The sequence below is a fragment of the Aspergillus alliaceus genome, assembly GCF_009176365.1.
Source record: "Aspergillus alliaceus strain CBS 536.65 unplaced genomic scaffold BDW43scaffold_3, whole genome shotgun sequence".
NCBI lineage: Eukaryota > Fungi > Ascomycota > Eurotiomycetes > Eurotiales > Aspergillaceae > Aspergillus > Aspergillus alliaceus.
This window is the reverse complement of record NW_022474686.1, coordinates 161,778-184,829: the sequence shown is the minus strand read 5'-3', so window position 1 is coordinate 184,829 and position 23,052 is coordinate 161,778. Positions and strand designations below refer to the sequence as shown.

The window sequence follows — 23,052 nt, the reverse complement described above, 5'->3', positions numbered from 1 at the left end:
ATAAGATATCTGGTATTCCCTTCCTCAATCTTCTACGTTTCCTTATCAACTTGTCTGGTACATTCATCATGTCCAATTCAACCCTACCCCCGCCCCCTCCCTTGCAATGATCACCTTTTGCAATGATATCATCTTGTTGACGTATACCCTCACCTTCAATTTCAAATGTTCTATGGCCATGTCAGTGTGGGATCATCCGCCTTGTAGTCCCGACGAATCAATCCAGGACACCTGCAATAGCGGGCTCGGAATGAAATCTGTTGTTTGATGACAATGGCCACCGATAGTTCCGTGCATGATGGCTGGCATTCTGGGGGAACAATGACAGCCTTTAGGTGCCCTGATTTTATTACGGTCCGTTGTATGAGGCTTGCACCATACTATCGTAATCTATCTGCAAACGATACGCGAGCACTGCCCGAGGCTGGATATCAGTAACCCCTCCCATACACTATATATATATATATATATATATATATATATCAGGTAGACCACAACTTCAGACACAAGGATATGCTTCTACAAGTTGACAGTTTATACCGGCTGCTAGAAGAACACACGACCACCTGTTGAGACTACTGCGTTCTTCTTCTTCTTCTTCTTTTTTTTTTTTTTTTTGGGGGGGGGGGGGGGGGGGGGCGCGTTTTATAAGACTTCAAAACTACACTGTGAAAGCCCCCCAAGCTTCAATACGCACCAGCTCTGATGAAGCTTCTATCGATACGGTATTCGGGGTATCAAAATCAACCCACAGGTTAGTTCTTTTCTTTTAAGTTATACGGGGAAAGGGTTATGCTCTCCGTCCGTGGGTTGAAGCCACTTCTGTCGGGTTTGGGTGGTATATATTACGCTCTCAGGGCCAAATCAGAGCCAAGCCCTAATACGCTGGAACGATCGATTAACTCTTCGGATGCATCCAATCGTAGCCCACAGTTTCCCCAGTCACATCCAAGCATCCAGTAAGGTACTGGAATCACTTTCAATCAACGTTTTCTAGTCGTCAACAAAACGTACGAATTGTTTTATCGACGACGATCCCCGAGGTTCCCACTGTGGCGTCATCTACTAATCGAATGAGGATCCGGGGATGATTGGCTGTTTCACATCAACACACCAGCTCAGCTTATCTCACCTGGTGTCAGACTTGAAGACCAATGAGCAGTCCACGAGACACACCGTGCGATAGGCCAACGGCAAACCTAGCTTCAATGGCTGCCAAGCCTTTCCTATATGTAGGGGGTTTGTTCAGGTATGTGTGAAGGGTGCAAAAATGAACTTCCCCTCACCTGAGACAAGATAGAAGTATGCTTGTCGTCCGTCAATTAGGACTTCTATGGTTGAAATCCAGTGTGGCTGACGCAAGGAGACCTGGGGATGAGGCAATCATATCGAGAGAGATATCTCTTGGCGGCAGAGGCTGTGTGATCTTGGAAGTTCTTGGTACCGAGAAGGATTGATTGCCTCTTGAGTACCTTTTGTGCCATTGGGGTCTCCCAGGTCCTCCGGAGTCGTGGTGGTGCAGCAATTGTGTAGGAGAATATTGAGCAGGGACCTTGTAGTTAGCCAAAGGTACCTTTTGCCAACTAGAACAGGATTTGTAGGTGGAAAAAAGGTGATGAAATCCTGGGTCTTGGCGTGCTTCGTGATCGTCCCCGTCCCTGTATCCAGCCAATCAGAGACCTTATCCTCGTCATTCAGGTCTTCTTCTTCCGGGGTGAAATGATGATTTACTTGTTTGCAGGAGAACAGAAAGAACCCAACACTGCCACTTTTCCTTCGTTTCGTTCTTGTCCTAGGTTTCTCTTATCAGTCACTTCGGTACTACCCTATATTCCTCCTAGGTTTTCACTGCCATTTTTCCAGCTTCCATTCCTTGCCTAGAGCTCCAACCTTAAATTTTGCAGGTACCGCCCAGTGACTTCAGAGTACGTCACGACAGGCTCTCTCCACTTACAAATTCTCGTCCTTTTCCGTTTTCCAACCAAGTGCAACAAGCCCGTTGTTTCTTCGTTCGATGGCCATTTTTACTGCTCCAACCTCCTTTCAGAATGCACAATCGCTGGTCCCCCGTCAGCTGTTAACCCAACAGCGACTAGGCGTGTCGCCGTCCATTCTCGGCAATCTGGCCCCCCATTCAAGCCATCCATCCTTCGCCCACCTGATCCTTTTGGTCTTCGAGGCCGTCCTGGAAGTTGTTTGTGTCAGTTTGCCCGGTTACATCGCCGCCAGACAGGGCCTGTTCGACGCCGACGCCCAGAAGTTGGTCGCCAACCTCAACGTCAACCTCTTCACCCCGTGTCTAAGTATGTGCGCTCACAATGTACTTTTCCAGACTCTCACTGACTTGTCGCGATCATAGTCTTCACAAAGTTGGGGTCCCAACTCACCGCGGAAAAGCTCATTGACCTAGCCATCATCCCCGTCATCTTTGTCGTCCAAACCCTGGTCTCATATCTCTGCGCAGTTGGCATATCGAAATGTTGTCGCTTCAAGAAACGGCCGGCCAACTTCGTCACGGCCATGGCAGTACGTTTGGGATCTGTGTTGGCGCAGCCTTTTAAGATATATGACGTGGTGCTAACTCCTTTCCGTCTATAAGGTCTTCGGAAATTCAAATTCGCTTCCAATCTCCCTGGTCATGTCGCTCTCACAAACGTTGAAAGGCCTTCATTGGGATAGGATACCAAACGATAATGACGACGAGGTGGCGGCGCGCGGGATCCTATACTTGCTCATCTTTCAGCAGCTCGGCCAGCTCGTGCGCTGGAGTTGGGGCTACCACGTTCTCCTGGCTCCCCGAGACCGGTACCTAGAGGAGGGAGAAAGCGAGGGGGGAACAAGTATCGAACAGGGCCAGGAGCGATACCGTGACAATCCCGAGCAAACGGATCCGGATGAGCCTTTAATCAGAACTGGATCGTCCGAGAACCTGGCGGATAGTTCCTCTGCCGACTCGCACGACGAGGGGGTATTCCATTCGGGTGAGCAGACACCTGTGCTGATACGCGCCTACTCGTACACAAAGCTATCTCAGCAGGATGGGGAGGAAGTGCATATCCACCACCCTTCCCTGCTTGGTCCTCCGCCCCGTGGACCATTTCTGCCCCGCCAAAGCACTGGGGGCGATATTCTATGCTTCCCTAGCGTCGAAGTGCCCCGTCGAGACACCGGAAAGCCAGGGGGGCTCAGCTCACGACTAAAGACATTCGTAAGTCGCTTCTCGGATGCGTTGGGGAATCTATCAGCATCTATATTCCAGTGCCTACCGACACCCGTCCAGAAAACTTTATCGGGCGTTGCGAATTGGATCGGACGATTCTTCCGTGGGCTTTGGGCCTTCATGAACCCTCCCCTTTGGGCAATGCTGGTGTCCATCGTCGTGGCATCTGTGCCCGCGCTCCAGCGTCTCTTCTTCGACGAGGGCACTTTTGTGCAGAACTCGGTGACCCGGGCCATCCAACAAAATGGTCAAGTGGCCGTACCTTTAATTCTGGTGGTGCTCGGCGCAAACCTAGCGCGCAACACGTTGCCTAAAGAGGCGCAACAGGACCTGGAGCATCCCAAGGAAGAGAAGAAGTTGATCATTGCGTCTTTGGTGGCGCGCATGCTTCTTCCGACCTTGATCATGGCTCCTTTACTGGCGCTTGTGGCGAAATACGTCCCGGTTAGCATTTTGGACGATCCGATTTTCATCATCGTCTGTTTCCTGCTCACGGGCGCCCCGTCGGCGCTGCAGTTGGCCCAAATCTGCCAGATCAACAATGTCTACGTGGGCGCTATGTCAAAATTGCTGTTCCAGAGCTACGTCGTTTGGTATGTGACATCTGATCCTCGTCAAAGCGAGCGCTTACTAACCTTTGCAGGATCCTTCCTTCTACTCTAATTCTTGTTATGTGTGCCATGGAAGTGGTGGAATGGGCGACCGCTGCGCCCTAAGTTTTGTCTTCGTGCTACGAAATTGACTCGCTTTGCTTTTTATGACTTGGTGTGCGGCGTTCAACATGGTTTTTACAGCTTTTCTTAATTTATGTTATTTGGTGGCTCCGTTTGCTTTACCAGACTGGGAAATCGGTCACTGGGTAGGATAGGATACATTAGGAACGGGCAACCCGACTACAGGTGGCTTAATGCAGAGTTCAAGGATTTGAACGTTTACAAGCATTCACTTCTTTCTTTCTATTCCAAGCTATCCAAATAGCAACCTCCAACGCACCGATCTTATCATACAAACCCCCACTACTAGCCAATAGAATCCCCCACATCAACCACCATCGCCATCCCACTCGCCAAATGCCACACGATATGACAATGAAACAACCACACTCCCGGATTATCCGCCCGGAACCGCAAAACTGCATACCCCCTACTCGGAATATACACCGTATCCCGAAGCATCGCCCGCGAGAGATCGTACCCAGACCCGGGTTCTAAACCGGGCGGATCAGAATCCACAAACGGATTATACGAGCCCCAGCCTATCGAGGCCTCGTGGACCCTAAGGACATAGAAATGGTGCCCATGCTAACTCCATTAGTCACTAACTCGAAAACACAAGGTGGGGGGGTGGAAGGAGAAGGAGTGAAGAAATTCTAACCAGATGGAACGGATGGCCCCCCTCATCTAGGTTATTCACCACCAGATCGATCCATCCTGCGGCCTCCGTGGCGAACGAGAATTGGTTCTCGTCCCATTTGTTGCGCGGGAGGGTGTTTAGGGGCTGGGACTGTGGGCGCCATGAAGTGCGGTTGAAGAAGCCGTTGGGGATGTTGTGGTTTATGCTTAGTTTTTGGATCTTAGTGTAGATTACGTGGGTTTGGCTAGCTTTTTCGGGAAGTTGGGAGAGGAGCGAGGGCGTTGAGGGGGTATTGTGGAGGTCTATCTGGCTGTCTTGGGGGAGATTCTCGGGAAGAGGGGAGTAGGAGGGTGCTATGGGGATTGTTTGGGTGGGGGTTAGGGCTGGGTTTGGGAAGTTGAAGCATCTATTTTTCGGTCCTTTGTCAGGAGGTTTTATAGCTAAGATTTGGGGGGGGCGGGCGCGGTGGGTACATACTCTTCGTCTAGGTGGATTGTTAGAGACGTAGAGTTGTCTTTTGGAGGCGGGAGGATGATGTCTATGCGTTGACCTGGGTAGAGGATACCTGCTGAGGAGGCTTGTTGGGGTTCGATGTCGGTGCTGTCTATTTGGATGACGGTTAGGTGGTTGTTTGAGAATGATAGGGTGAATCCTGCTAGGGAGCTGGGCGTTTGTTAGTTGTTGATCTATTTTAGGGTTGGTAACGTAGATACCCGGTGTTGACCACGCGCAATCTATAAGCTGTTTCGATATCTGTTAAATATGAAAGGTTGTTGTCTTGTTCGATACAGTCGACTGGTCGAGCAGGCACGGCCATCGAACAGTTGAAGTTGCCCATTCCGTTGATTAGCAGCGAGTCGGGCGCTGGCTACGTTTGTATAAGTGTCAATGCGCACGGTAGCATGTAAGCACTGAGATCGTACCTCATTCCCGAAAGAGTCAATGCTCATGTACCAGGCTAAGACCTGGTCACCAGACCGATGGTACCAATCTCCAATCAGGAGCAGAAACTCCCTCTCGTAACCATATGGGACGGACTCGACGCTGTGACGGGACATGAGTCCGCGAACAGTAGCTCTGGAAGCAGGGGCATGCACGACAAAGCCACCGTATAGGCCATCCGCCCTCGACGTCCCAGTATGGCCATGATACCAAAAGGTGCCACTTTGATCATGGGGAATAGTCAAGTTGTACATGAATGTGGATCCGGGGGGGATGGCACTTTGTGTCACTCCGGGAACACCATCCATTGCGTCTAGAATGTCAGCGCATGTCTTTACTATTACAATGTGATTAAAAGGATAGCATACTGTGAATATGCAGTCCATGCCAGTGGATAGCGATTGACTCCTCTGGCAGTGCATTGGTGACGTTAATGATAAGGGTATCACCAGAACGAGCCTCGATAGTAGGTCCCGGAAAAAGATCTTTCCGTTGAATTGAGGTCAATGTATATACTATATACGGGTGGTCTTCTGCGGAATTGAAATCTTACCATTGACGAGATAGACCCGTTTCGATACCCCGTCTGGTCGAAGGTGGTCGGCAGTAACCACCCAGTCGAGATGTCGTGTCACCGCGCTCCGATAAATATGGTCTTCGGGTTGAAGTTCTATCCTCGGGCGGGACAAGTCAGGGCTGTGTAGTTTGGGATGTAGCGTTTCTTCATGGTGAGTGCCAGGTAAGGGGAGTACAGAGCGCAATGGGTCTGGCGCGGAGAACTGTTGGAGGAAAAGCAACACGATCAAGATGCATACAATCAGCGGACAAATCAGAATGCTGTAGGGCCAATCTTTTGTTGTCCTTCTAGGAGGTGCATTGGAAGAGCCAGTCTCCGATCCCTTCCGGTCTGTGATCTTCGATGGTTTCGATTTTCGGCGACTGGACTTTCTCTCCATTGTCTGCTTGGTACTTTGTAGCATCGAGGATCACTCGGCTTTCGAATAGCCTTTTTTTAAATGGTTAGCACGTTGAATTGCATGGCTCGCTTCTGATAGTGGGGGAACGTTACATGAAATATGTAGATCCCTCATACTACCTGCGTGGAGTATGCATGTTGTACAGGCAGTGACTAATGAGGAACAAGAGAAAATAATCAGATGATCGATATTATCCATGTCATTTATATAGTTCACCAACACTGATGGTCTGTGGAGTGATGAATCCTTCACGATAATTTGTCTGCAGGTCCATTTTCGGCTCATTTCGCCCCCGTTCTCACGCTGATACCCTGGATGTTTAATTAGGATGCATAAACTCTTGTCCTCCTACCATTCCAGGAAATAAACTTCGTTTGAGGATTGACCAAGTAGCGCTTGAATAACCGTTTCTATCGTATCAACGTTAGCCAGATCTGTATTGTAGCTGTCAAGGAGACGGGATACTCGGGTAAGCTTTGAGGGGGTTCAGGAACAGGTGATCTTCAGGCACTAACAGATAGCGGGAATTAACAGGTTGATGGCCCCATAGACACCAAGTTTCAGCCATCCAACCGAATGCAGCACGTGCCGGTCTCAGTTCTCTAACCGAGGAGTCCAACGAATACTAAATGACGACTCCGCATCATCTCACCTCGCCATTGCAACTGTGCCACGGCCTAGTGTGAAAGTTTGCATACCGGTTAGATTACTATCACTTCCAGAGCGACAGATGGAGCTTACTATTGGCGATTCTGCTGCATCTCAATGGCTCGTCAAATCCGATCTACAACCTGCATCACGTTTTGTTTGGCTGCATTCGACGTTTCTTTGACTAAACCTAGAAGGGTCTGTTGCATCGGCTCCTGCCGACAGAGGCATATGTAACCTTTAAGATATATTCATCGGCCAGTACCAAGATGATCCTTCACTCAAGAGTGTTTAGATCAACTCGGCGCCTATCGGATCGCATTCGAGACAGTGAACCAAGATGTCCATGCTGCTGGGCGTGACGTTGATCTCGCTCCTAGGGAGTAGACCTGCGAGTGCGGGTTCCTTGAAAGATATTGACCATGTGGTGATATTCATGCAGGAGAATCGAAGCTGGAACAATGTATGTGCTGTTTGACTTCTAGATCCTACGTTTTCCAAGGTATTTGACTGACTTCTGCTGTGCAGTACTTTGGAACTATGGCAGGCGTTCGAGGCTTCAACGACCCTAATGTACAGGTCAATGATGATGGATTGCCTGTCTGGTATCAGTGAGTTCTAGAGGTAGCGAATAGCCTTACGTCAAGAATAATGGCTGACTCGCGGTTATACTGGTAGAAAGGTGGACCCTTCCATGTCCAAAGATGCAAAGACTCTTCTCCCATGGTATTTGGGATACAAGGGTGGATACTGGAACGATGCTATCCAATGCATGGTAGCCGGAAGCAACGGCTACGAGGACAACCAAGCTTCACTCAACCACGACTTGAACACTAACTGGGCGCGGAACAACACCCCATGGAGCTGGGGATATCTCAAGCGAAACGATATCCCTGTTCAGTTTGCCATTGCGGAGGGCTGGACTGCTGGGGACATGTACCAAGAGTCGCAGATTACATCTACCAACCCTAATCGCGTCACCTTGGTGAGTGGCTCGGTGAATATCCCTGGAAGTCCCCAGAGGCCGGACCAAGGAGGCCCTTACATTGATAACAACGAAACGCCCGGGTGCGACAAGGACCGTATCAATTGCTATCCTCTAAAATGGAAAACCATCTTCGAGGTCTACGAAGAGGCTGGGGTCTCGTGGCAATTGTATCAGGAAAAGAATAACTTCGACGACAACCCCTTGGCTTGGTTCCAGCAGTACCAGAATGCATCTTCATCGTCTCCTCTGGCCACGAAGGGTCTGTCATACCTGGGCCTCGACGCATTCTACAAGGCCGCCGCCAAAGGAAGTCTCCCGGAGGTCAGCTTTATCGTTGGTCCAGCTGAACTATCGGAACATCCACCTTACATGCCAAAGGACGGTGCATGGCTTCAAAAACAGGTGGTGGATGCCGTGACAAAAAGCCCCAAGTACTCATCAACCCTGCTGATCATTAGCTACGACGGTATGGACGGTCAATTGTATGGGCGTATTCGAGCTTTGGCTAATCGGTCCTAGAAACGGGTGGTTTTGGGGACCACGTTGTTCCTTTCCATTCCCCAGAAGACACTCCAGGTGACTGGATGGAAGATCCCTACGGAAAGTTCGGAAAGATCTATGTCGGACCCGGTGAGTCTCATAAACCTACCCAGGACGGGATGACCGCCATGCTAACACACGGTGTCTGGCAGGCTTGAGAGTTCCTTTTTATATGGTTTCGCCCTGGACACGAGGCAAGCGTGTTTTCACGGAACATGCGGACCATAATTCACAAATCCTCTTCATTGAGCAATGGTTGACCGCCAGAGGATATAAGAACGTTCAGACACCGGAGATGGTGCAGTGGCGCCGGGAGCACATGTCGAATCTCGTGAATGCGTTGGACTTGGACCACGTACGTTTGTAGAGGGCACCCCTTTCGGTGTTACTGGGATGTTAACTAACATCTTCCATCAGCCTGATACTAGCCTCCCCACTTTGCCAGAAGCGCCGAAGCCCGCCACGATCCTGGGTAAATACGTGGGCACTTCCAACTGCCAAGCAGCTCACCCAGTTCAGAGACCACCCGTACCTTATGGCCAGCAGAGCAACACCACCGAGGCCCTGTGGTTCGAGGAAGGGTATAAAGAGGTAGTCGGTTATCTCACGGAGGGTCGCTACTTGGTCTTTGAAAAATCAGGCAATGCATTGACGAACGTGGGCAATGCAACCCGGCTGAGTAGCAGCCCCACTAGTACCGGTTACAGCGACAAGAAACAGCGATGGGTGGTCCACTACTCTGGCGGCGAACAGAGCCAGAAGTTTCAGATTTCCAGTGCCTTGGATGGTAAATGGCTCGGACCGAAAGGCACCCTGCTGCCAGCCGACCAGCATAGCCAGGCGGCGGAGGTAAAGATTGCCTTCCTTGGAAATGGTCAAGGATATACATTGCAATATGCCGACTCCACGCCTATCGTGATAAACGACCAAGGAGCGTTGGTTGGGCGAGAAAGCGAGGCAAATGGGGACGGCTATAGGATTTGGAGTGTGAGCTATCATTAAGTTCACAATCAGGAGGGCGGGGTGATGGCGACGACTTCCTATATGATATCAAGTATCGGAAATAGGAAAGGTGTTTCGTTACCAAACCGTTCTGGTGGGCTTTTAGGGGTTATACTGTCTCCGTAGCCGCCGGCTCCACTCATATCATTCTTTGGCACGTGCCAGGAATAGCAGTCATGATCGCAGGGACACCATAATTCATATACTGATGCTGCCCAAATATTAATTACCTGCATGATGCATGGGCAGTTGAAGACGAATGGCGTAGTACTTGATCAGCGTTCTTGGCATTCTGCACGACATTCCTGCCTCAGGCGCTGTTCCGGTGACCGTTTCCCCTCCTTTCATAAGTAGTCGCGCGTTTCCCCTCTTTTTTCTTCCCACCTTCATTTCACCACTTTTTTGACGGCAGTTGATTTCGATTCTAATATAACGCCTATGCGACCAGTATGACCCGTGTGGATGAACCAGTGCCCTTGCAACCTGCCATCCAGTATGGAACGAATAACGTTCTCCCCTATGCGACAAAACCTCAGTATATTTACCACGGGTGTATGTGTATGTGTTGGTAATCACGTGACACATGATTCTTGTTGGTAGCAGGCATCATGTATGATGATAAAAGTACTTTACTGATGATGTTACTTTACACTATTACCATAGCGACATGGCATTGTTATCTACCTATGCGACTACTGCATCGTACCTGATACTACTCATACTTCCGAACTGTGGGGAACCCTATGCGACAACTCAAAGCAAACAAGACCCAGATAATGGGAAATGGATCCTATCACAAAGTCAAAAATTGTCCCCGGTCGGCTTATCTGGGCCTTTCGGTATAGTAGAAGTGCTGACTGGCTGCGACCTTATTGTTAGGGGCCAATCAAGCTTAAGTGCAAGAACCTGTGGTTTTAAGAGAAAGAGGGAGATGATGTTCTTTTTGTGACTAAGTCAGTGGCGGACTTGGAGAATTGTTTGCCTCCCCCCCCATGGGACACAAATTAATAACAACATAACATATACCATATATGTTATGATGTTATGGTATGGACAGGATTATGAGTGGGTGGTTCGATCCAGCTTATTCAGTTGTTGGTTTCCCTTTCTTTTTTTGGGGGGGAGGGGATATTCCTGCCTGAGAAAGATGGTGGGCCAAATGTCACCTGAGACGCACTAGTCCGTCCGCAGCAGTGCAGCACATGTCCTTGTTCATTCCTTCACTGATAACGTTTTTTGTCTCTTTCTGGTCGCCACTCATTTCATTCTTCGATCATTCATTCATTCATTCATGATTAATCTGCTTTTCACCTCTTCATCTGGACAGGATTCAAGTTCACTGCATCCACCTACCAAGCCAACGTCGTCCAAACCATTCTTTCCACTCTTCTTGATCCGGCGTTGATCGCAAGTGGAAACTGTTGAGACGGAATCTCCGACCGTTGGTTCACCTCCTAATCGGAGACCCCACTTGGCAAAAAGGAATCCACAGTTATTTTTTAGAATTAGGGGTCCTTCTTTGCTCTCTGTCCACGTCGTCGAATCCCGCCAATTACCCAGTCTTTCTGCGCACTTCTGTCTCCTGTGGCCCGAGTGTTACCCCCGTGGGCCGCTCCGGAGAACCCATATATAATCGGAGTGTATCCAGCTTTCCCCTCTCCGGGTGTGAAGCTTGGACGACTTTCTGTCTCAGGGTCCCGTTTTGTTGGATCCCACTGTTGCGTGTCCGTGGATATGCCTTCCTTCACCGACCACAACGGGGACTCTGGTCCTGACATTGAAGGTAGGCCGAAAGTCTTTTTAGCTTTTCGCTTTCCTTTTTGAGCCAATGTAGTAGTAGAATTTCCCGAGGTTCTACTCTCGGATCAGATGATCTCATGCCCAACTGCGCCTTGGTCTATCCCCACCACCATCCTGATTGCTCTTCACTCACTTGTACCTCCTATCTGGGGCCAATAACATTCGTTCCCCCCTTACCTCCTGTCGTTCAGCCCTTCCCTACCGCAGCCTTTTGGATTATTGTATTTGATGGATTCTAATCAACCTGCAAAAGGATTCCAACCAATTTATGGTACCGGTCTCAGCATCTCGTCACTGCACAAGGTTCTCCATGCGAACGGCAACGGCAGTCTCGCCATTGCACCCGATGCCAAAAAGCAACACCCTGCCCTAAACAGAAAGGCAACCGCTCGCCCACCACATCATCCCACAGCGCCTTTAAGCAGTCAATCTAGTGCTATAACTGAGTCTGGGTCTCGGGATGAACAAGAAATGAAAAACGGCGAAGAAGATCCGCAGAATACTCTTTTCCACCAGGTGTTGGAATGGCTGCAACGTGAAAAGTCCAAGCGGAAGACCCCCAAAGCAAAAGCGCAGGCACAAACAGAGGGTTCGGGTAGTGATGGCGATGACGAGAACGATGAAGATGCTGGTAATAGGGAGGGCGTCGTTCTGGAGAGAACGGTCTCGCATGGCTACGATAATGTATTTGCCCTAGACAAGCTGGAGAAGATTCTCATCCAGTATGCTGCTTCGCGAGGGGATGGCAACGGGCCTGTGTATCCCACCAGGCGGTCTACACGTCGGCGCCAGGTGAAGGGTCTCCGGAGGGGCTCGGCCTCCGAGTCGGATTACCTAGACGGGGACTCAGCTGCTCCGAGTGTGGATGCAACATTAGACAACTCTAAGACGCTCGCGTACAGCGGTGGTGGCGCAGAAGATGAAAGCGAGGACGGTGCAAATGCCAGGCGGGCCCTGGACCGAGAGGCTTGGTTAGTGTTCAAGACGGAGATTGTACGTCTCGCGCACACGCTGCAGCTCAAGGGGTGGCGCAAGCTGCCGATGGAACTCGCCGGCGAGGTAGGAGTAGTTCGTCTCAGCGGTGCCCTAACTAATGCTGTGTACGTGGTCACGCCGCCTCAAAATATTCCTCCCCCCAGGGCTGAAGATGGCTCCTACAGCCTTGTACCCAGAAAGCCCCCTCCGTAAGTACTCAGACCATGCCTTATATGATCACGCTTTTTGACACCCCACCAGGAAGCTCCTTCTACGGATTTATGGGCCCCAGGTGGATCACCTCATCGATCGAGAAAATGAATTGCAGATCCTGCGCCGTCTGGGGCGCAAGAACATCGGCCCCCGAGTGCTGGGAACTTTCAATAACGGCCGCTTCGAGGAGTTTTTTGAGGCCCGTCCTTTGAACCCGAAAGAGCTGCGCGATCCTGGGACGATGAAGCAGATTGCAAAGCGCATGAGAGAGCTGCATGACGGCATTGACTTGCTCGATAATGAGAGAGAAGGAGGCCCCATGGTGTTCAAGAACTGGGACAAGTGGGTGGACCGGTGCGAGCAAGTTACCAATTGGTTGGATAAGGAGATCCAGTCCAAACACAACGATATCAAAGCGGTTGCAGAGCCTTGGCGGCGCCGAGGCTTTGTCTGCGGTGTTCCGTGGCCTATGTTCAGGAAAGCCGTTGATAACTACCGGAATCACCTCATAAGCAGCTATGGTGGCATGCAGGAGATCAAGCGTCAACTGGTCTTCGCCCATAATGATGTACGTCTCCCACGTTGGAGTCTCTCCGATAAACCCAAACTGACCAGGCAGACTCAATATGGTAATCTCCTTCGGATGGAACCTAGTTCTGAGTCACCGCTGCTTCGCCCCGAGAATAAGCACAAGCAGCTCGTTGTTATTGACTTCGAGTACGCATCCGCGAATACTCCTGGATTCGAATTCGCGAATCATTTTGTGAGTCCCTCTTTGCCACAGACGCTTGTTCTCTCTTGCTGACCAAATAGACTGAATGGTGTTACAATTATCACGACCCAGAAAGGTCCTGGGCGTGCAACAACACCGGCTTCCCCACCTTGGAGCAGCAGCATAGTTTCATCAGTGCATATCTGACACATCGCCCGGGCTTGGGCGTACGGTCTTCTCCCTCTATCACTCCCCTGATGCGGGCAGGGGAATCTGCCAACATCACAACACTCGCTCCTTTGGACCTCGATGCGGGTCCCGATGCGGACCAACAAAATTTGGTCGATGTCGAGAGGGCCCAGGAGGACCGGATGGAAGCCGAAATTCGATCGTTGATAAAGCAGGCTCGGCTCTGGCGAGTGTTCAACTCCGCGCAGTGGGTGGCCTGGGGCATTGTACAGGCGAAGGTGCCAGGAATGGAAGAGGGCATTGCAGCCGACGCCGCGGCAAACGGTCATCAGAACGGTGCCAATGGCTCAGAGTCCGAGGGGACACCTTCAACGGTCTCTACACCGGACGCCGATGCAGAGGAAACAGACGAGTTTGATTACCTTGCTTATGCGCAGGACCGAGCTCTGTTCTTCTGGGCAGATCTGTTGGCGTTGAACCTCGTTCGAGAGGAGGAGCTGCCTGCGGCAATGGTTCAACACATCAAGCCCCGCATGATCGACTACTAATATGAGCTAGCCTTAATCAATCCCTTGGCCCGACGCTGTCTTCAACAATCCGACAGTGCGGCATAACTGATATGACTCACGATGTACATACATACATTCATAGCTTTATGACACAGCATTACGGGTTATGCCACGAATACCATCAAATTGGTCTTGCCTGATCCGTTGCATCGCATCCATAAAAATACATTACGTAGCTCACATGGTATGTGTCTAAAACTACCAAAGGGTAACTAACAAAAGTTCAATTTGATAAGACGATCAAAAACATCACCGTCTCAATCTCCTCTCCGTCTCCCCCTTCGCCTTTTGAACCCACTCATCCACCTTACCCTCCTTCTCCTTCATCCCAACAACCCCCTTCAAAACCTCCCCAATAAACCCCACAAAATTGGACCGCCGCAACGTATTCTCCCAATCCCAAGCCCTCCTCTTCCTCTCCTCCCTCTCCAACAACTCACCATCCCCCATCTCCCTCGCCCGCACCCTCAAATCCCGCACAACAGCCATCAAATTAAACCTCGTCTCTCCCTCAGGATATCTCGCAATCCTCCTCTGCAAAACCCCAATCACCTTCTCCGGAAACTGCCCCGCATCACACTCCCCATGACTAATCGGATACGGCTGCAACCCATCCAACTCATACAACGTGCCCCCAACAGCCGTATATCCTATAAAATGATACACATCGCCCTCCTCATCTCTCGCGGTCCGCACCGTCTCATCCACGAACGGACTCGCCCTCGCAAACGCATTATGCGCCGTGCGGATCGTCTCCGAGTTCGAGAGCGCCTCGCCCCGCAGATCGGCCGGGAAGCCAGTCGTGAAGTCTTTGAAGCCGCGGAGCTCGGGGCCGATGTCGATTGGGTGCGGGGTTGAGGAGGGACTGTCTTGGTTGAGGATTACGGAGAGGATGGCTTGGGTGCCGCAGGCGTTTTGGATGGTTTGGGCGGCGAAGAAGAGGTTTTCGGGGGGATTAGGGACGTATGTGCCGTCTTGAGGAGCGGTAGTTGTAGTTGTAGGGGTTTGATCGCGGAGGTATTTAAAGAGGAAGATTACGCCGTAGACTGGGCTTTTTTTGATTTATTAGTTTTAGGGTTGGTTTGGGGTGGTGTGGTGACGGACCTTAGGGAGCGGATGGTGTCCGCGTCTAGGGAGATGAGTTCTTCGAATTGGACGCCTTTTACGCCTAGGTTTTCGATTAGGGAGGTGAAGACGCCCTGGTTTGTCTTGTTAATTTTAGTTTGGGGGGTGGGAATGGGTTGGGTAGGCTTACTTCGTCGGATTCGATTGTGCTCCAGCCGCCTGCGTCGGCCATTTTGGAGGGTTTTGCTGGGGGGTAGAGTTTTTCTAGAGTGTGTCTAGTATGTAAGGTGAGGTTATCTCAATGGGCGATGCAGAATCAATGGGCGAATGATGGGGTGTATGTTGGTGGATGAAGAAGCTTTTTGATTGCTGATGACGATATCAAAAGGGTTGGGTCGTGAGTGTTTGCTTCACATGCAAACAAGCTCCGGCGTTTCTTAGTAAGAGGGGAATTAATTAACTATTAGTGCCTGAGGCGACAAATGATAGTACATACAGTGTACACCCATACTTAATAAGTACACTTCATTCGTCTATTCGCGGTATTACAGGCGAAAGGGGTATAAATCATAAACTATATACATGAAACATGTATCGCATGTAAACGTAAGCAAACCATGAAAATTAAACATGGTCGACTTGGAATGAACGCTCAATCTTCATTCCTTGGTTCAGCGGCGTAATGCTCTCTGTGCTGACATTCTGCATCGACGCTTGGCGACCAGTAATGGTGGTGTGGTACCCGCTATTTATACTGGCCCAATGGCGCTGGCCGCCGTTGGTGACGTTTGATAATGGGTAGCTATTCTCAGTGGGACGTTTGCGGCTGCGAGAGCCTGATTTCGTGTCGCGGAGGAAGCGGAAGATTGGGCGAAGAGTTGCAAGAGAACTGGCAGTGATCCCCACGCCGGTTTCTATATTCGAGCATACGGACACGGGGTGGGTAGCGTGCAGAAAGTCGGCATGTTTGTAGGCGGATAGGTACGGTATGCGAGCGACGACAGTGGCACCGGCACTATTCATTGTGAGAAATCGAGCTAGCAACGTCAGCCTTGACTAGTGAGGACTTACATGCAGCCTAGGCCCATAATACCCGCCAGTGCAATCTTCGTTCGCCTATTCATCTGCAGATTCCAGACTATGACACATGGTAACAGTCCCAGGGTAAAATCGGTGGCGGCGGCCACTGCGCTGCCCAGATATGCAACTCCCACCAGAGCATTCGGATCGATACATTTGCCGCTTTTCGTCATACGGTTCCAGAAAAAGTCGACCGGTGTACACTCAAAAATGCTGACCAGGACAAACAACGCCCCGACAAGGAGGGTAAGCCCGCTTACCGTGTACAGGATCACGGCGTGAACTCGATTGGGAGTGATACGAAGAAGGGTCATTGCGATGGAAAGTTTTGCGATAATGGCCGTGACTAAGTAAAAGTTCTGGCCCAGCCACCAGTACTGCATTGAACGTTAGACAGCACAAGGAATGAATGAGCAGTTCGGCAGAGGCGCACCAGTAAAGCGTATCGAAGGTAGCCTGGTTTGTCCACAAACCAGTTCATCTCTTGTCCGAACCCGTATCTAGCACCAGCAAAAGTACAGATGGCAAATGCCAGGTTAAAAAACTGGATGTGTCATTGCTATTAGGTACAGTCAAGGCATAAGAAACACCAGCAGACATACCATGGCTACCACCATTGTGGCATCATCTTTCCCGAAGGCTCGCACAATACGCAATCGCACAAAGCACCTCAGGCACATCGATATTGAAGATATCCCCACGGACACCGCGGTAGCGATGATAATTGATGTACTGCGATAGTTCATCTTGATGACAGTATGGCGGTGCCTTATAACGAGCGACGAGACACTAGGAGAAGGGCTTTTCGTAGCCCACACGTTATACGCGCATATGTCGACGACAAAACTGCAGTGCACGGGGATTTCTGAAGGTAGCGGGGTCGAGCCTCAGTTATATAGCAGGTCGTTCATTTGGCATGGTAGAGATGGAGACCTAGGTAGCAATGATCATAGTTCAACCCAGGGGCCGAAATCCAATAAACTTCAATCCAGGAACAAGGAAGGGAAGGCAGCTTTATTTTGGCAGAGGACATTGAATATAAAGTGGGAGAGGGCACAATTTCCCTACTACCGAGCGGAGCCGTGTATGATGATCTGCAGATGCTTGAGGCTTTTTCTGGGACTGCCCAGTAATTGGGTCAAGTGCACGTTAAAACCAGCATTGGTTCCAAGCTTAGACGTGATTTGGCACAGCCATTGGCGGAAGCCTCAAGCGTGAACCACTTCTAGGTATGAATCGGTTCCAATATTAGGCTTTAAAAGTCAATTAGGGCATCTTATACAGATGTGGAGCACGACATATGTCAACAGACAGCGAAGTCGGCGAAGTTCCGTTAATGACAGGTAGTTGTGCCATGACTGGATGATTTGACATGCAGCGAAGGGTATCAGTATACCAAGTGACCACTTTCTAGCCTTCATTTAGAGCCAAATTGCATGAATCATAAATTACTTCAATTAGGAGGACTTCAAAGCTTAGTACTTACTAGTTATCAGATAGTGAACGCACATGCCGGAATGCTATGCGGGATCATCGCTCGGCCTCCACTTTCCCGGCATATCGAGTAGCTAGACCAGTAGATCCCCCTTTTTTGCTTTTTTGAGCACGAATCAGACTGAGTCAGTGACCTTTTACATGCTCCTCTTAGTATAATAAATCTGCACAACACCTCCACCCCCCCCCCCCCAACAAAAGTGAATCTGTTAGATATGATCGCCAACCAATGAAAGTAAATTAATCAATGGGAGTCTTGAGAAGGTGATGTATTGAAGAATGTCTTTTGTCCTAGAAAGTAGGGAACACGTGCCGCGCTAACTGCCGAGAGTCAGTCCAGAGCCGGGGGAAGATCACACGTACCCCCAATACCCCATAGGAAATGCGTGAAAAATATTGGAGTATCTTGCAAAGTCAATCAACCACATAGACCCAATGGAGCCGATTACCAATAACCGGCACCATCAACTTAATTATGAAACCGGCAGAACAACTAGTCATTCAACTGCTGTATTTTCTTCCCGGAGACTCAAATATATGACCATACTTCATGCCATTTATTGACTCCCTTCTGCTTTTATTGCTCTCCTCAATTTAACCCTTCCAAGTTGAACAATCCACTCATCATAGCTAGATTCTGTGTCGACCGAGCTCTCCCCAAAAATCCCTTACTTTACATAAACACCACTGCTGTCGGGATTGCGGCAGTAGTTACCAATCACTTAGGTCGGGTTTAACATGCCACACCAGCAGTATGTTGACTGCCAGCTCTCTACAGATAAGCGGCAGTACTATTATCAAATCTAATTGGATTTCCGGGGCTTTTTTGCTACCTCATTGCCCTAGCCATCTTCTAAAATCATACCACTTTCTCAGAGCAACTCGGAAAGTATGACGGACTGTGACGCTTTTGGCTATGCGCTTGCGGACAGGAACCTGACTAGATGTTTCCCATCCGGCACTTGTCTTATTTACGGTCATACGACACTATCAGTGCTCTTTCGAACGGCCTATATCTGAATAGTTCGGACTTGCCTCTGGCAATCAGTTCAAACCTGGAACCTTTGATCTCAATTTGAACGTGAAGACCGACAGACACCCTTTAGATACACACAGTTAAAATGAGAATTTACGAGAATGATTAGCCTCTGATATGGCTCGCCTGTTACCCTTACTCAAAATGCCTCCATACGCGTGCTCCAAATGTTAGGTTATGCGACAAATCGAGATAAGGACCGGACAGGGCGCTGTAGATGTTAGACGGGTATGGGGCAACAGTGCAGCGAGAATAAGATACCTCAGATGAAGTGCATTTCTCTCATGCTCTGGATCACGACATCACCCGTTCTGTACAGCCACTTCTAAGTTCCCGACTGTCCATGCCTCTCACTCCTGACTTTCACTGTCCTGGGAGCACTAGAGTATATCATTCAGAGCTCTCCATATAAAAGGCATGCATCGAAGACATTTCTAGTCATATAACTAAACGCTAGATCTTTGTCCGGCAGAAGCTGGCTATGGAGCACTGAGGTCTTCTGCAGGGGCTTCCGTATATAGGTGATCTTGTCTTACTGGTGACATATTTGTAGTCAGTAACTAGATCCATCGTCACTTCCGCTTTCCTGTATCCTTCTACATAGACCTCATATCAAGTGGCCGGATGTTCAAACGGTAGCAATATCAATCTCAAAGAGCGCGTTATCGAATAAACGATACGACAACAATTTCGAGTTCGAAAGCATAGTATACCTTGATCCGCAAATAGATACGAACATCCCTAGCTCTTCCAACGAAAAACCTATAACAGGTTAACCCCCTGTCGTATCCTATAAGTCACTACCTACTAGTATTAAGTAAATCAAATCCCTCAAAAATCACCCACAATTAAAAAGACCCCCACAAACCGCCGCCCAAGCTCTACCCCATAGGTACCACCAAAGCCCAAGCAACCCTTGGCCCTATACCAAAATCCCAATATAGCCCCCCTCCCCCTTGGGGCCCCACGCGCTTCCACAAACTAAAATCAAAACCAAATAAACCATAGGAAATTAAGTGCAGTCCTCCAACCTAAAATAAAAAACGAAAACCCCGACGTCAGATCTAAGGATCTACCGAATACGAGATCACCCGAAATAAATTAGCTTATATAAAATTCCAAGGAACGCATCGTGCCGATCACCATCATCATTGTGCATGATGGAGCTCAACAATCATACTAAAAGGAAATTAAAGGCTAGTTTGTGTTGAGATGACTTTTACTCGTTGCTAAATATATCTTAGGGTTGATTGATGTATGTAGGGATGGGAAATTAGATCTGGGGACGAGCGGATGTTTGTTGCGGTTCTGCACTGCCTCGTATCCCTTTCTGCAGGGGCGGTTGTTCTGTTAGTACTGACATATGTACATACTGGGGGTAGATAGAGACTAGAGGATCTCGCGTTAGATTCGACTAAAATATGCGAGATTCTAAATATATCAGCACGTGGTGAGGATGGATTTCCCACGGCTTTGTGCATGTACATACAGATACAGACGGGGATGAAACTCGAAACTCAACCACCGTTTCATGATCGTCATTGGGTTGGTTTCTATTAATAGCGGTTCTGATGAACCCTACAGGATTCAGCTGATCGGAGATATTTGATCAATTCAATGTACAGGTTAATTATCTCAAAGAAAAAACAAAAAAAAGAAAAATGAACGCCAAGCGGGTATATGATTTTGATATCCATATCAATCCATGCTCTCATGTAGCCTCATTCTGTCCGGTATCCGTGTATCACGGAAGCATATCGCAGGATTCGTAACGAATGTCAGGCATGTAAAATTCACAACAATTGGCACCATATGTGACAATGTAGAAAGAAAAACAACCATCCATAATATAAGAGTACCAGCCCTTCTATCCGTCCAATCCCATGTGAAATCCAAGCTCAATCTCATACCATATAAACAAAAATGCATCTCAGTGAAAGGGTATTGTGTCTGCGTGTTTTGGGGGGGGGGATTTTTTTTTTTTTTCATTTCCATTTTCTTTTCCCCTTATTTTGTATTTGTGGTTCTTTCTCCTTGGCGAGCCGAAAAGACTGTCAAGTGCAAATACTTCCCGTCCAGCACGGCTCCGCATTGCTATATCCTCCAACGATCTGTTGTGGCTCTCCATAGAGGTCCACATTCAGTCCAGCGGTTCCGTCCACCCGCGATAACTCTCCGCACACCATATCGTCGACAAATGGCGACGGGTATGTAGGCGACTGATGGAGCGTACTGGGATGGCCATAGTCACACAGCTCTTCTCGCGGGTCCGACAGTAGACTTGGAGATGGAGGGTAGAGGCTCTGGACGCCGGGAGCCGTGACGTAGGTTCCATTCACGTCGAATGAGGAACTAGCGATCGTCACCGCGGGCGGGGACTGGAGTGGCGGGGTGTAAGGTGCACATGTTGCAGTAGAGGAAGGAGAGGATGATGACGCCAAGGTGTAATCGTGCATATGAGGATGATAGGGACTGGCGGGAGGTGGGGAGTAGTCGAGTGAGGTGCGCGGCGACCATTGCAGACGGCTCTTATATTGGGCAACGATATGTCGAGGCAATTCCATGATTGTCGAAGCTAATTGTAGGTCGGGGTTAAACGGCTCCGTCATGTTTTTGGTAACAACAATCCGATAGATGTCTTCAATAGGGCCGACGGACAGCGGACCGAGATATGCGCCTCCCAGATCAGGGAACAAACTATCCAAAACCACACCAATACCGTAAAATTGAGCCAGGATGGCAAGGGCTCCGAGATCTGCATCTCCGCCTCGGAGCATGGCTGGGGGGAGCCAAAATAGCCACCTTCGCAACGGCTGCATCCGCTCGAAGGCCTGCTCTGGGGTCAGGGTCAGAAGATCACGCTGGAAATGGCGCACAAATTCAAGGAGTTCTCCGATCCGGCGGTAATGTTCGGGGTTGTGAGCAACCCGCTTCTGGACGTTCTCGAGGGCAAGGGTCGTTTGCTGGAGGCTAACGAGGTCCTCGTCCTGGAACTGGTAGCCCGTCATGACTGGGGCATTAGTACATCCCAGGTACCTTTGGTTTTCCAGGTACATGGCTAATTCCGATTCTTGTTTCCAGATGGGATGCATCGTATGTAGCACCGTTGTGAGGCCATGTTGCAAGGACGCCCAACTATGCCTAAGGAACCTGTTAGTCTTTGCCGTAACTGGATTTGCAGAATCACGTACCATTCTGAAGCCTGCCATGAAAGGAGGATGGAGGCCGCGAGAATGCCGTCACAATTGTCCTTCGAAAACGAGCCGATTGCCTTGTGCAAGCCCTGGATCGCAATCCCTCTGTGGTGATAAGCGAGTTGCTTGGTTTCTTTATTTCGCGTAATCCAGGCCAAATGTGACGCGGATAAGGTAAGAATGGAACTCATAACAAAATCATTCGTAAGTGCGATGGTAAGGAATCTGTCTGGTGTTAGCGGGACCATTGATGAAAAACGGACCCAGTTCCTCCACTTACGTTGGCATCTTCTGTGCCCAGATCGTGCAGTTGCTGAAGCCGCGGCGATGTAGATCGATGGATAGTCCGATGATATGGTGGATTAAACGAAGATCGGTCCGCGAGAGTTTGCTCCAACAATTGCGTGGGAATTGTACCAGTTCCGGGAACGGAGGCACGCCGGTAATGTGCCAGTTCTTGATTTCCATCTCGATTTCTGCGGACATGAGGAGATCGGGAATTTTCCGGGCGGTTGATGATTCGTCGTGGACGGTAGCGACATCCATATAGTCGCACCGGCAGTTATGTTTGGTACAATTCCGGCTACTCTCTCCGTCAGCCACTGCGCGTTTGCACAAGAGGACCCTACAGCAGATCCATACCATTGTGGAAAACTTTCATCGCATCGAATATGTCGTCTCTTGCATGTTTTGCAACCGAAACGAGACTTGGTATGGCTCTTGCGAGGAGGACCACCACCGGGACCAGCCATCTTGTCTCGAAGACAATGCAATGGTGTCTATGTGGAAGATAAGACAAGGCTACAGTGGGGTAGCCAAAGGATGTGTAGAAGGTGTAACAACACAACGAACAAAGCGTGACTAGACAGTGGACAATTTCGTCAAGTGAAATCACCAGGCAGTCCTCTCGGGTGATGTATTGAAGGGTGGATGGGGAAGAGAGGAGGGGGGAGATGCAAGTATATAGTGGTAGTGATAGCCAAGCCTAGAGATGCAGACTCCAAAAATAACCTCGAGCCTCAGCCCCAGATGGAGGAAGGAACGAGGAACGAGAT

General features: G+C 49.6%; 9 protein-coding genes across 9 annotated transcripts; 4 read left to right on the top strand and 5 right to left on the bottom strand.

The window, feature by feature from the left end:
• Positions 1–2,014: 2,014 nt before the first annotated feature.
• Positions 2,015–3,936, top strand: BDW43DRAFT_296638 (Auxin Efflux Carrier superfamily; the record flags this gene model as incomplete). The annotated part of the gene is made up of 4 exons (XM_032044241.1): positions 2,015–2,303; positions 2,360–2,526; positions 2,600–3,813; positions 3,864–3,936. The coding sequence occupies 4 exons, from the start codon at positions 2,015–2,017 to the stop codon at positions 3,934–3,936; spliced, it is 1,743 nt and encodes a 580-aa protein (XP_031905193.1).
• A 303-nt stretch (positions 3,937–4,239) lies between these two features.
• BDW43DRAFT_306218 (multicopper oxidase-domain-containing protein) lies at positions 4,240–6,471 on the bottom strand (the record flags this gene model as incomplete). The annotated part of the gene is made up of 7 exons (XM_032045976.1): positions 4,240–4,521; positions 4,595–4,979; positions 5,051–5,236; positions 5,287–5,441; positions 5,497–5,828; positions 5,884–6,000; positions 6,069–6,471. The coding sequence occupies 7 exons, from the start codon at positions 6,469–6,471 to the stop codon at positions 4,240–4,242; spliced, it is 1,860 nt and encodes a 619-aa protein (XP_031905192.1).
• Positions 6,472–7,480: 1,009 nt separating this feature from the next.
• Positions 7,481–9,670, top strand: BDW43DRAFT_306217 (nonhemolytic phospholipases C family protein; the record flags this gene model as incomplete). Its single annotated transcript, XM_032045975.1, has 6 exons — positions 7,481–7,603; positions 7,669–7,751; positions 7,819–8,594; positions 8,648–8,758; positions 8,821–9,023; positions 9,086–9,670. The coding sequence occupies 6 exons, from the start codon at positions 7,481–7,483 to the stop codon at positions 9,668–9,670; spliced, it is 1,881 nt and encodes a 626-aa protein (XP_031905191.1).
• A 1,734-nt stretch (positions 9,671–11,404) lies between these two features.
• On the top strand, positions 11,405–14,107 carry BDW43DRAFT_296635 (putative choline kinase; the record flags this gene model as incomplete). Its single annotated transcript, XM_032044240.1, has 5 exons — positions 11,405–11,453; positions 11,724–12,654; positions 12,707–13,226; positions 13,278–13,421; positions 13,472–14,107. The coding sequence occupies 5 exons, from the start codon at positions 11,405–11,407 to the stop codon at positions 14,105–14,107; spliced, it is 2,280 nt and encodes a 759-aa protein (XP_031905190.1).
• Positions 14,108–14,278: 171 nt separating this feature from the next.
• BDW43DRAFT_261427 (putative 26S proteasome-associated ubiquitin C-terminal hydrolase) lies at positions 14,279–15,522 on the bottom strand. Its single transcript, XM_032040310.1, has 3 exons — positions 15,384–15,522; positions 15,233–15,327; positions 14,279–15,179 (listed from the first exon to the last, which is right to left on the bottom strand). Exons 1-3 carry the CDS (start codon positions 15,423–15,425, stop codon positions 14,378–14,380), a joined length of 939 nt encoding a protein of 312 aa, XP_031905189.1. The 5' UTR covers positions 15,426–15,522; the 3' UTR covers positions 14,279–14,377.
• Positions 15,523–15,817: 295 nt separating this feature from the next.
• Positions 15,818–16,587, bottom strand: BDW43DRAFT_296633 (uncharacterized protein; the record flags this gene model as incomplete). Its single annotated transcript, XM_032044239.1, has 2 exons — positions 15,818–16,208; positions 16,265–16,587. The coding sequence occupies 2 exons, from the start codon at positions 16,585–16,587 to the stop codon at positions 15,818–15,820; spliced, it is 714 nt and encodes a 237-aa protein (XP_031905188.1).
• A 328-nt stretch (positions 16,588–16,915) lies between these two features.
• On the top strand, positions 16,916–17,628 carry BDW43DRAFT_115021 (uncharacterized protein). Its single transcript, XM_032037983.1, has one exon. It carries the CDS (start codon positions 17,024–17,026, stop codon positions 17,489–17,491), a length of 468 nt encoding a protein of 155 aa, XP_031905187.1. The 5' UTR covers positions 16,916–17,023; the 3' UTR covers positions 17,492–17,628.
• Positions 17,629–20,395: 2,767 nt separating this feature from the next.
• On the bottom strand, positions 20,396–20,833 carry BDW43DRAFT_261424 (uncharacterized protein). The gene has a single exon (XM_032040309.1). It carries the CDS (start codon positions 20,730–20,732, stop codon positions 20,502–20,504), a length of 231 nt encoding a protein of 76 aa, XP_031905186.1. The 5' UTR covers positions 20,733–20,833; the 3' UTR covers positions 20,396–20,501.
• A 24-nt stretch (positions 20,834–20,857) lies between these two features.
• BDW43DRAFT_296632 (putative C6 transcription factor RosA-like) lies at positions 20,858–22,749 on the bottom strand (the record flags this gene model as incomplete). The annotated part of the gene is made up of 4 exons (XM_032044238.1): positions 20,858–21,944; positions 21,995–22,222; positions 22,278–22,580; positions 22,640–22,749. The coding sequence occupies 4 exons, from the start codon at positions 22,747–22,749 to the stop codon at positions 20,858–20,860; spliced, it is 1,728 nt and encodes a 575-aa protein (XP_031905185.1).
• Between the last annotated feature and the right edge of the window lie 303 nt (positions 22,750–23,052).

Bases quoted from the DNA above. Each gene is read 5' to 3' on its own strand.
- BDW43DRAFT_261427 (XM_032040310.1), bottom strand. From the start codon at position 15,425: ATGGCCGACGCAGGCGGCTGGAGCACAATCGAATCCGACGAA. The intron at 15,328-15,383 runs GTAAGCCTACCC...AAGACAAACCAG, and splicing joins GCACAATCGAATCCGACGAA to GGCGTCTTCACCTCCCTAAT. The intron at 15,180-15,232 runs GTCCGTCACCAC...AATCAAAAAAAG, and splicing joins GACACCATCCGCTCCCTAAG to CCCAGTCTACGGCGTAATCT.
- BDW43DRAFT_261424 (XM_032040309.1), bottom strand. From the start codon at position 20,732: ATGCATTTTTGTTTATATGGTATGAGATTGAGCTTGGATTTCACATGG.
- BDW43DRAFT_115021 (XM_032037983.1), top strand. From the start codon at position 17,024: ATGACAGTATGGCGGTGCCTTATAACGAGCGACGAGACACTAGGAGAA.